This window comes from Octodon degus, unplaced genomic scaffold (assembly GCF_000260255.1).
Source record: "Octodon degus isolate 3935 unplaced genomic scaffold, OctDeg1.0 scaffold00176, whole genome shotgun sequence".
NCBI lineage: Eukaryota > Metazoa > Chordata > Mammalia > Rodentia > Octodontidae > Octodon > Octodon degus.
The window spans coordinates 4,673,102-4,685,283 of NW_004524752.1; the positions used below are offsets into that span (position 1 = coordinate 4,673,102).

Genomic DNA, 12,182 nt, shown 5'->3' on the forward strand with positions numbered 1-12,182 from the left:
TCACAGTCACATCGCCGTCCTTGTCTACCATCATCTTATCCAGGCCATTTGGTCCAAGTGATGTTCTCATCGTATTTGCTACAGCCTTGGCTGCCATTATATGTGACTTGAGGGCCTCGAGTCCCATAAGACGAGTCTTGAGTTCCTGGTCCTTGATAATGAGGAAAGGGCGCCCATATTCGTCGAAGGCAAGGGTCCCTACGGACGTCATGGTGTAGCCGCAAGACTTACTTTTTAGAAAGATATATTTGTGTAATAAAAAAAGCTGTAATTAGTTAAATAATGTTCTGCTACTTAATGTGACTAAATTAAAACCCTTGGTTCTTTAAAAAAAAAAAAGTTCCTTCAAATGAACCCAGTTGGAGCTGACAAAAATCTTGATGTTCAACTGAAGACCGTTTTATAGAAAAAAAAATTTCTGTTCTGAGTGTCATAATTTAGCTCATATTTACTTGTTTATACTGAGTTGCTCATAAACATACATATATATTCTAGGCTTTATATCATGAGAATGTTTTTCAATACTTCCTTGGGCTTTTGCTGCAATAAAAAAGGAAGAATGAAAAAGAGAGATGGAAGAAGGAAAAGAGAAAGAGAAAGAGAATCATACATCTTAAGTTCACTGTTTTAGAAAAAGATACTTTCAGGTATCTGAGGAAAAAAGCTGTTTTCTCAGATACCTAAGATGAGTTTTAAAAAAAAGTCGAACTAAAACTCGTACTCATAAGTCCCTCTCCACTTTTTTTGTGGTGGAACAGGGGATTGAACTCAGGCCCTTGTGCTTGCTAGGGAAGTGCTTATCCTACTGAGTCATCTCCCTGGCCCCAAATCCCTACATTTCTGGTTTTGGAGAACGAGGGATTGAGCTCAGTCCCTTTGCTTGCCAGGGAAGTGCTTATTCTCCTGAGCCCTCTCCCTGGCCCCAAATCCCTTTTGTTAATTCCAAAGCATCCATGACAACAGGAGATCAAATTGGCACATGACATACATATACATACATATTCAAATACATTCTGCATATACAAAATAGTTAGGATAGATATACAGCTACTTTCTCTTAATTCAATACAAAGAAAGATTTATACTAATAGTATTTGGACAGGATATCGTGTCTGCATTTTATACTAAATGACTAACCACTAAGAAGATAACAAAATACGTTGTATTAATTATTGAAACTATCCTACTAATCAGTTTTGAAATTGTCTCACTGATATGTTTCTCAATAAAATTAATAAAAATATAAAAAACCAAATATATTTTGCAAATCTTTCATTTTGTTTGCAATAACATGAAAATTGGTTTCAATTCAATCTGAGCTCATACAGATTAGAGTTAAGTATAAGAAATCAAAATTATACTAACTAGCATCTGAAAACTATTCTGTTATATCTTTTCCTACACAAAGCTATAAAAAGATGCTTGGGTCTACTATATCCTTTAAAATGCCTCGACTTTTAAAATCTTTTTAAGGCAGTGGTTTTCAAAATAAATGTGGCCCACCCAACAGTATCAGAATAACCTGAAAATCATGAGAAATCCATACTTTGAGACCTCACATTCTCAGGCTCCAATAAACCTGCTGAATCAGAAACTCTAGGGGTAGAGTTCAGCAATGAGACTTAACAAGTTTTCAATTGAGTTCTAAAGTCCACTAAGGTTGACAGTCATTGCCTTAAGGTATTGTTTTTTGCTCCTTCTATTGCTCTTTCCATGATGGTAAACATCTCAAAGTATCATCTGTACAAAAGGTTCTATATCTTGGCTGCAAATTATAATCATATAGGGGAACTTTAGAAATTCTAATGACAGAACCAGTCATAGGCAAGCAAAGTTGAGGACAATTGATCTAGTCTCAGTATCTCTAGCTCTAACTATTCATATATTAACTACCAACTTATTAGTATTAAATATGGAGACATAAATCATGTAAACTTCAATTTCTATATATTGGAGATATCTTAATGATGTCACTTGGATTCCTGTGACAGTAGGGTTTTAAAGAATTCTCACTGGTGAGGTCATGCTTCTAGCACTGCTCAGCATGACCATCCTTTATTATATAGTCTCAGTCTCTAACTGTTCTCTGAAAGTGTGTAGTCTTTTCCTGAAGATGTGGGGTACAGTCATTGGCCAAAGACTGGTAAACTGCCCAGCAGATTTCAGCCTCTTCAGATGCTGCACTATGTTCTTTACCTCCTCAGCTCAGAAGGATCAGCCTGCCTGGATTCCAGATTACTGTGCCCATGCAGAAAATGGTAGGGAGCAAAGAGCTGAAAGGGTGACCATCACAGTATTAGGCTGCCTATTATGCAATCGTTGAAATAATACATAGAGAGTGCATGTGTCCTGCTTTTTTATTGTTTACAGATGGAAGGCAAATCTTGTACCACTTATTCTATCACAGCTGGCGCCAAAAACACCTTGTTGTTGTCCAAATGCCTACAAGTTTCTTCACTGACACATGCCAATGATGTCTGGCCCTTTAAAGCTATCCTGTACATATTTATTAGAGTAGTTCTAAAATGTAAGTATGATTATTCCATTCTGGGGCTTAAAACCTGTTAAGTGTTTCTTTGCTTTTCAGCTGTGTTTTTCAAAGGAGTGGTGGTATTTTTATGTGGGTAGAGGAAGACACCTTTCTATTTCAACTCAAATTTAATTTTGGGTTTATCTATTGTTACAGGGCTTCCATATAACAATTTTCTTAAATGAATAGATAGATAGATAATGAAAGGGTTATTCTGATAATGAAGGTCCCAAAAATTATTATTCTATAATGCAAATCCCCTGTGGCCATCAATCTTGACTGTCAACTTGATATGAGGTATAAGAGGTGAGGCCTACTTGGAGGAAATGGGTTATAGAGATACCCCAAGTAGAGCAGTTTTCCTCTACCCCCTTTCACTGTTAGAGCCAAGTAACTGTAGACTGAACCCTCTGAAATTGTGAGACAAAATAAACCTTTCTTTTAAGTTGCAGGTATCAAGTATTTTATCCCAGCAACGGGAAACTTCACCAATAACATGCCATAACATAGTATATTAAGTTTTCTATAACCTGGTCCCTGTCCTTAGGTTTTGCTTTAGACTTTACAGTCTACGAGCACCAGACTACTTGAATTTCCTTTATATATCCTCAATTTTGTAATGCAGTATAATAGCTAAGTTTATTCTCTTAGTCTGAAATGCTGCCTCTCCTTTTCTTTTTTATTCCATATCTGGAGGCAAACTCCTGTTCATCCTAACATTTATGACAGGCATTGCCTCTTTCAGGAATCTTCTCCCTCAATTAGTCTCATAAGGAAAGTTAAGGTAGATCTCCCTCAATTTCCTCCAATAATATATTTTTCTATCACTTTACTTGTGTTGAACTATTATTAACTTATATGATGAGTTACATATAAATTAACTCCACTTATTATGTTAAATTATTATTCACTTGTGTAAGAGTTACATATAAATTAACAGTCTGTACTTTACCAGCCAAGCCACAAACCTTAAAATATCTTCAACCTACAAAAGAAAGGACATTTGATAGGTACAGCAAGGGAGCATCCTTGATCAAGAAAAGAGCATATAATCAGACAAGAAGTTAGTAAGCATACAACTCACTTGTTTTGTTTGGAACACACAGACAAGCAGGTTAGCTAAAGGAGAGAAGTAGAGTAGAACACATACCAAAATATATTATGACCATGATTGTAAAACAAGACATGCATAATTCAGGGAGCATTAGGAAGCTGTTCATGTTTTTCTATATGAGAAATGGCAGTCTCCTAATTGGCCTATCTCTTCCCTAACTCTCATTCTCTTAATATGGCCTATAAATTAGTAGTCATGAAACATAATTTTAACCACATCTCTTATTAAGCTTCCTTTGGTAATTTCCTATTGCCAGCAGCATTTTAACAACAGATTTACAGTTCTTTAGGATCAATTTTTCTCTTATACTCCTCAGTTTACTGTGTTATTAATCAAATGCCATTTTTAAATTACTTGTCATATTTCCATCACTAAATTTTTTCTGGGAGAGAGAAAAGAAAGAAAAACTTTCTTTTTATTTATATTCTTTTATAATTCTAGCAGATCCAGTCCTAGCCCAGGCCCGGTAAGTGTGTAGAAGAGCTTCTGGCTACCCTGCGCTGGCGGGACCTACTGGTCCCAGCCCAGGCACAGCGTGGGTGAGACCCTCTTCCACCCCTTGGGACTCCTCTCACCACTCCGCAGCACCTCCCCTACCCTGCCTGCCCAGGAGGAATTTCTGCCGTGTTCAGGGAACCCCAGGATCTAGTCCTAGCCCAGGCCCAGTGAGTGTGTGGGAGAGATTCCGGCTACCCTGTGCTGGCATGACCTATTGGTCCCAGCCCAGGTGCAGTGTGGGTGACACCCTCTTTCACCCTCTTGGGAAGCCCCCCCATCACACCGTCGTACCCCCCACACCCTGCCCACAGAGTAGGAATTTCTGTCACGTTCCGGGAACCCCCAGATCCAGTACTAGTCCAGGCCAGGTGAGTATGTGGGAGAATTGCCTCTCCCCCCTACTCCACCTTGTCCCCTCCAGACTCAGTTCAGGCCTGGCATACAGGCCTGGGGTGAAAACCTTCAGCTGCAATCCCTGCAGAGAGTGTAGGGGACAGAACCACCCAGCTAGTCCAGGAGCAGAACGCCTTGCCAGAGGGGCACAACAGGTTCACCCCCAAGGGCAGCAGCAGGAAGGAGCTGAGCACAGCAGCCAGACCCAAGCCAGGCACAGCTGGATAAATACAAACTTTGTAGATCTACACCTGAACTTCAGTAGGTGCTAAGGTTATAACTGCAACAAAGATCTACTACAAAGGTCAGAAGACAGTGCTATAATTCTAACATAGTAAATGCATGTATAGGGCCACATTATTTATCTGCTAAACAACTTGAAACTGATTCTAAATGGCATAGGCCATGGGTAGTTAACTCCAAGATAAAAAAGTTAACTTTCAGCTGTTTTCACACTGTCTTAATGGCTATTTTCATCAATATATGAATATAAGCATTGCCTTCTAAAGCAAGAAAAATGTGCTAAAATATTTTAAAACTGCATTATGATTCCTTGCCACCTGTACTATTTTCCAACTTTTAAAGTTTGTAATGCAGAAATAAGAGTTTGCAATAAGAGAAATGGAACCAAAATGACCCTATTTTGATGGCTTGTTAATATTAAAAGAAAGCCACAAATGCTCTTTTATTCTGTATTTTTATACTATCTATACTAGAGAGACTTGTGTTGGTCTTCTCTATCACTGTCCTCAACTCCTTAATCCATAGTTGATCTTATTTCTTGAAGGCAAAATAGAACTCAATGGTCACGTTTTTTAAAAAGGATTGGCACCCAGGGAAGGAAGCATACTTCATAACACATACACAATGTCTATTTCATATAATCTACATAAAACAATTTATTGAGCCACTAAAATATTTCTCAAGGTGACAGTTTTGGCAAACCTCATCTTCAGCACTTTGTTCAGATCTATACAATTCTACTACATGTTCAAATTGGTAGTTGGTACAATTAACACCCTTTCCAAGGATATCCTTCAAACAGATTTGTTCCCACTCTGACAAGAAAAATGCAGAGTTAAGAGACAGCATTAAAAGATTCCGTATATTGACTTAATACGTATACAAATAGTACTACACTAACATATTTTCTGATTTTCCAATGGTACCTAGCTAAAGATCCAGTTTAAATCCACACAGAAACCTCTTAACTGATGTTTTAGCACAGCAATAAACACACCTGTGGTTAGCTGCATTAGGACTTTAAACAGCTCTTTGTAGGGAGCTACTGAAACTGAAGATTGGTCACACTTGTCAAGGTAAAGCAAGACAGGTCCAAAACCAAAGAAAACCCTAGGCAAATCCACATGGAAGAGCTTCTTCAGTCCATACAACACCAAGCCCTGAGATAATACAGGCAATAAATTGCTAGGCAAAGCTGTGTCACATGACACAACTTTGTCAAATGTACCAAAAAGTGCCCTAGAGTGATTAAACAAGTTTTCTTTCCTCCTATCCAGAAAGAGAGAGGGCTCTACTTTAACTCAGCTTTTGTCCCTTATCTTTATTTTTCCACCCTCTCACCATCCTGTTCTACCACCTCCTCCTCAATTTCAAGAGCCATGCAGGATGCAGCAGCTCTTTCAGATCATTTAGAAGGACATTCCTTAAACTCATTTCAAGAAATTCTGAACTATTCAATACAAAATTCCAAGGACAAGAATTATAGTATAGTCCTTACACTTCATCAGTGTGGGTAAAAGGAAAAGAGTAATAGGATATGCTAGTGTTTCCACTACAAATGAATTTCCCATAAGAAAATAAACAGGGTATAAAACTTACTGTTCAAATAGCAGGTATAGAAATGACTCCACATTTTTTTTCTAAAGATTTCACTCAACTTTTGCAATTTAATAATGGCAGAACAGTTAACTACTTGTCTGAGAACATTAATCTGTATTTACAAACTGTTTATAAAGTTATCATTTCTAACATGGTTTACTGTAGTAATTATCTATTTACTTCCAGTCTTTTCCACTCATTTTCCCATATTGTCAACAGAGTTACTTTATTAAAAAGCAAATCTGAATATGTTATTGTTCTTATAAATACTTTCCACTGTGTGGACCACTTCCAGGATAAATTTAAATTCCTCACCATGGTCTTCAAGGTTCAATTATCCAGTTCCTGCCAGTTATTACTTTTCCTCTTGTGAGCTATATTTTAAAAAACTGAACATTTTGCCAAAAAGCTATCTTTCTGAATTTTGTATCCTTATACATACAGGCAATGTCCCCCAACTTTTTTTTTCCCTGGTGAGTTCTTATTTGTTAGCATTAATTTCTTTGTAAACACTGGCTTTTGGCATTCTCCATCTTATGGTTTGTGTGTAGTTGCCCCCTCAAATCCTCATGCAGTCTCCAGGGGGCTTCTGGAGTTTGAGATTGATTATTTTGAGTGTGGATGCTGCACATGCTCCGGGGCAGGTAATTTGCATTTCAATGTAAGGAGAGAAGAGAAGTTAGTTGCCTGAGCTGCTGCTACTCCTTCTGCCTCTCTTGCTCTTTGCAGCCATCCTGAAAGATTGTTCTCTGCCATGAGCCCCTCTGCCTTGGAGCCAGCTAAGTATGGGCTGAAACCTCCAGTAACTGTGAGCTAAATAAACCTGTCCTTTCCTCATTTTGAGTGTTGGGTATTTGTCCCAAGAAGGAGAGAAGAGTAACTAGGACACTCCATTTCATACCATAACCTATCCTGGACAAGAATTCACTTATCTTTCCCTTGTAGTTATAATAACAAAACCTACTTGAGGTTAAATTTCTATAACATGAAATTAACTATTTTAAAGTCACTAGTTCCTCAACATTTATATATTCACAGTGTTGTAAGACAACTACCTGTATTGTTACAAATGGTTATAATTTAGTTTACTTCTAATAGTCCAATAAAACCACATCTCTGCGACCATAACACTGCACACTTAATAGGTCTTCAAAAAAGATGGGATCACATCTTTGACTATGGAAAATAACCTTAGAGATTATTTTATCCTTTTCATTATCCTATTTTATTTTACCAAAAACAGCAACAAAAAAAGGAAATTAAGCTTCATGTTCTGAGCAAGTTCATTCTATACCTTCGATACTAAGCTTTCCCTAGACCTCCATGTGTTTAAAGGCTTGGTCCCCAATCCTTGGTATGGGCGTGGTGGTGCACACCTGTAATTCCAGTACTGGGGAGGCTGAAACAGGAAGATCGTTGAGTCTGAGCAGCACAGCAAGACCTTGTATCAAACACACAAAATTAAAGAGAGAGAGAAAGGAAAACACTAATTATGAAAACTATGGAAGGAAGGATAAAATAGAGCATAATTAATGGGTATGAAGTACAGTGGGATAGGAGGAATGATTTCTCTGTTCTATAGTACAGAATAACTATGGTTAACAATTATGTATTTCAAAATAGTTACTAGAAAGGATTTTGAATGTTTGCAATAAACAAATGAGAGATGTTTGAGGCTGTATGCCAATTACCCTGGTCTGATAATTACAGATCGCATACATACACTGAAATGTCACACTGTACCCCACAAAGATCAAGAGACTGTAAGTCCCAGAAGGCTTGAAGGACTGTTGAAAGAGGAACGAGCTGGAAAGAGATAAGGATCAGAGAGTAAGATGCATGTAATCAAGAATATGAAAGACATGTAGTAATAAGGTAAAATGGAGAGAAGATCCTTGGAGGTGGAGTTCAAGGAACTTGGAGCCAATGTGATAAAAGGATCACCTCTACAGATGCTGGAATAATAGAAAATTAAGACTGAAGTGGGTACAAAGATAATGACCCAGAAGAAAAATAATCACAAAAAATAAGGAGTGACAAGTTGGATGGCTGCAACAGGCAATTCTGAGTTTGAATATTTTAGAGAAAATGAGGGAAAATGGGGAGAAACCAGTTGTGGAAAGAGAAGATACCCATCCCAAGAAGCATGATACAAGGGCTATGGGAGAAAAACAAACACCTCTTGACAAGACTTTATGGAAGACAGTGACCTCAGGAAACAAAGGTTATCAGAGGCCAAAAAGTTAAGGGTCCTTTCTAAAGAATGGAAGGTGGAAGAAATGGTTGATTTTGCAAATGATAAAGTTGCAGCAGGCTTATTGAAGGATTTCAAGAGGTAAGGAAGGATGAATAGAAAGCAGGGTCAGAAAAGCAGACACATAGATCCATAAAGAGAGGAAAGTGTTGGGGGAAAGGTTTCCTGGGTATCTAAAGCTACTTGTAATGACTGGCTTATAAGATGATACTGTTCTAGAAAATTATTTATCAGGCTAGGGAGATAGCTCAATGGAATAAGTGCTTGACTGGCAAGTGCAAGGTTCTGAGTTCAATCCCTGGTAGCCTCCTCCACCCCAAAAGAAAGAAAATCATTTATTATGAACAGTTATTTTATGAGACAAAGAGGGCCTGGAACTGGATTTCTCAGTTGATCAGAAATATTTAATTAATACGTTATATCTTGGTTCTGTATAAGGGATGTTTCTTGACATTCTGCTATCTTTTTTTTTTTTCCTGCTATCTATTCTTAAACTACAGTAGTAAACTAAACATGCAGGCAAGGGCAAAAGAATGGTAAATGATCTCATATGATTCCTTGTTAAGAGCTCTGATAGAAGACATGATAGATGAGTTAAAATGAGCATTATAAATTATTCATTTATTCAAAGTGGATAATCAGAAATCTTCTCTACTAATATTCATTCATGGCACCATTTTTATTATATATTTAGTTAACACAGTAACATAAGAATATTCTGAAATACACTGGTATTTATTAAATTATCTGTTTAAACTTAAATTTGATATTAAAGTACTGGAGAAGAGTCATGAGTGAAGAGATGGTAACAATAAGGTGTATTTTTTTAATGATTAGAGGAAAAAAATAAGTTTTTCATGAAGGCATACTACCTGAGCCCTTTCAAGTAAGCACTGTCTATTGAAAAGTGAGAAGAAACTGAAATAGCTTTCTTGTTATAACCTTCTCATTATCAAATTTCAAAATGTTGAATAAGAGAAGAGACACAGAAAAACAAAGGAAGGGGGAAGAAGGAGCAAGAGAAAAAGGAGTTAGAATCTACAAAAGAGAATTAAGAACTATATTTCCTAGGCTGGGGAGATAACTTGCCTGGCAGGTACAGGGTCCTGAGTTCTATTACTGGTAACTGCCGCCACTCGAAAAAAGAAATATATTTCCTAATCATTCTTTTCTGAATATACTTTTAGAAAAGAAGACTTACTGAAAGGATATTTTACCGCTACCATTACTTTTGTTTCATACCTAATCTTCCTTCTTCATTGAATCAGATATTTTCTTCTCCTTCTCTCCCATTATACCTCATATCAAGAGCAGAACCACTACTTTTTATGTGGTAGAAGAAATAATACTAGAATGATATTCATTACCTATAAGCAAATGAATGATCTGAATGTGTAAACAGTTGGAGGAGTAAAGTAGTAATAGTATGTGATAAATTCTGGAGTTTTTAATTTAGCAGAACAGAGCCTGATGTTCTGGTGTAAATTACATTCTGTCTGCCTCTGCAGACCTACACTACACTCTGCCCTTTGTTCTCTTTCAGTGTGTCTCAGGAAGATGATCTCTACAGAACATACTTTTTTCTTGCAAAAAGTTTTTTTTTTCCTGTAAAGCATTTTTTTCTTTCCTTTAGTATAGACCTACTCAACAGGGACAATGGCAAGAAATAGGAAGCAGAAGAGAGATGGGATATTTATTGTCTTTTTCTTATTGGCCATCTGTTTTTGTTGGTAGAGGTTGTGCTCTTTTGTGTACAATCACAGCAAATATCATGTAGGTTCTCAAGGAACTATTACTGAGTTCCAGAAACTTGGCTTCCTTCTGTTACCCTGAAGATTTAGAGTGTAACTGCTTTTGGCTATTGTTAGCTCATGGCTGCTTCAACACTCCAGGCTGTTCATTTATCTGTAACTTGTCCCTTCATTATATCTCTTTCAATTAATCCCCTAAGCCTACCAATTGCTGCTCTTAGGAAACAGGCTGATATAAAATGTGCAGTAACTCTTTTAAGCCACCTGCAGGGTCAAGTCTACCCACTCCAATTATTTCTCATTCCAAATTTCTCAACTTAACTCAGTATTTCTTCTGTTCCTTAGTGAGAATGCAGGCCCTGTAGCATCCTTCTTTGGAACAACACTTTGCTCTGCATTAGCAGCCCATTAGATGTATGTTGTTAAATGTCTGTATTTTTTGTTTTTTTGAGACAGAGTTTCGTTGTGTAGTTCAGACTGGCCTTGAATTCACTAGGTAGCCTAGATTGGACTTGAACTCCAAGAGATCCTCTCGTCTTAGAGTACTGAGTGCTGGGGTTACAGGCATGGACCACCATGCCCAGCTTAAAGTCTGTAATTGTATAATGTTGATTATCAACACAAAAATAAAATCTACAAAATTTCAGAATTTTCACAGAAAAACAAAAGTAGCTATCCATCTCACCTCCTTCTCCTTGTTGAGCAACACCAACTGGCTGTCTGTTAGGATGCAGTACTTCCGTTCCCATGTTGTTGTGTCCGTGTACGGTGACTGACCACAAGATAGACGATGGGTAGGTGGTCCTTTAACATCTGAATTACAAAAGAAAAACAAAAGACAAATCATTATCATGATTATTAAATCAATATTTCAAAAACAAGCCTTGGGGGGGGGTGAGGAGATAGCTCCATGGACTAAACACCTGCTTAGGCAAGTACAGGGACCAGGGTTCGATCTGACACCACATGTCAACCCCATCCTTAGGTGCGCTGAGCTGATCACTGAGTCTGGGCATGGTCATGCACCCCTGTAATCCCAGCACTGGGGAGGCTGAAAACAGGAGGGTCACTATTAGTCCAAGCTGCATAGTAAAACCCTGTACCAAATACATAAGAACAAAACCAAAAAAACAAGTCTTAAAAGTCAAAGTATATATGCCAGGGAGATGGCTCAGTGGAATAAGTGCTTTCCTGGCAAGTGCAAGGGCCTGAGTTCAATCCCTAGTTCCGCCAAAAAAAAAAAAAAAGTCAAAGTATAACCATGGTGAGTCTAAATGAAATTCAATGGCAAACTGAAACTTTCTTTTCAAGAAATAAAAACTGTCATAATACAAAATACAGATAAAAGTTATCCCTGAAATCTGTAGCGAAGATGGCTGCAATAGTGCAGGTGAGCAGTTAGCACAAACCTGAAACAGTAATCATTTCTCTATATACACTAAAATAATGGGAGAGCTAAGAGTACCATGCAAAATAAAGAGGTAAGGGCGACTGAGATACAGGAACGAAAGATACAGTTCTAGGCTTTAGGACGAAGATGATGTTTAACGTATACTTTGAGAATACTGTTGACCAAGAACTGAGAGAGTAAGATTATTGGCAGAATACTACAAAAACAGCTTTACAAGAATTATAGATACTTAAATAATAGCATCATATTACCACTAGAGGCCAGTAAGATCTTAAAAACAGAAACAATTTCTTCTTTTTTTTTTTTTTTTTTTTTTGCTCTGAATGCCTTCAGGGCAGGTTTGGCTGGCTTGAGTTGTGGGGATTGAACCACAGCAACCTGAGCCTGAC

The 12,182-nt window shown here is 37.5% G+C and overlaps 1 protein-coding gene across 4 annotated transcripts in view; it reads right to left on the minus strand.

Annotated features, from left to right (window-relative positions):
- The window catches only part of Rasal2 (RAS protein activator like 2), a 381,000-nt gene that overhangs the window by 188,794 nt on the left and 180,024 nt on the right, over window positions 1–12,182 (minus strand). For all 4 annotated transcript variants that reach the window (XM_012517409.2, XM_023703627.1, XM_004643450.2 and 1 more), the window contains exon 2: window positions 11,068–11,195. In XM_012517409.2, the coding sequence (XP_012372863.1) occupies window positions 11,068–11,195 (128 nt within the window). The remainder of the gene's footprint in view (window positions 1–11,067; window positions 11,196–12,182) is intronic.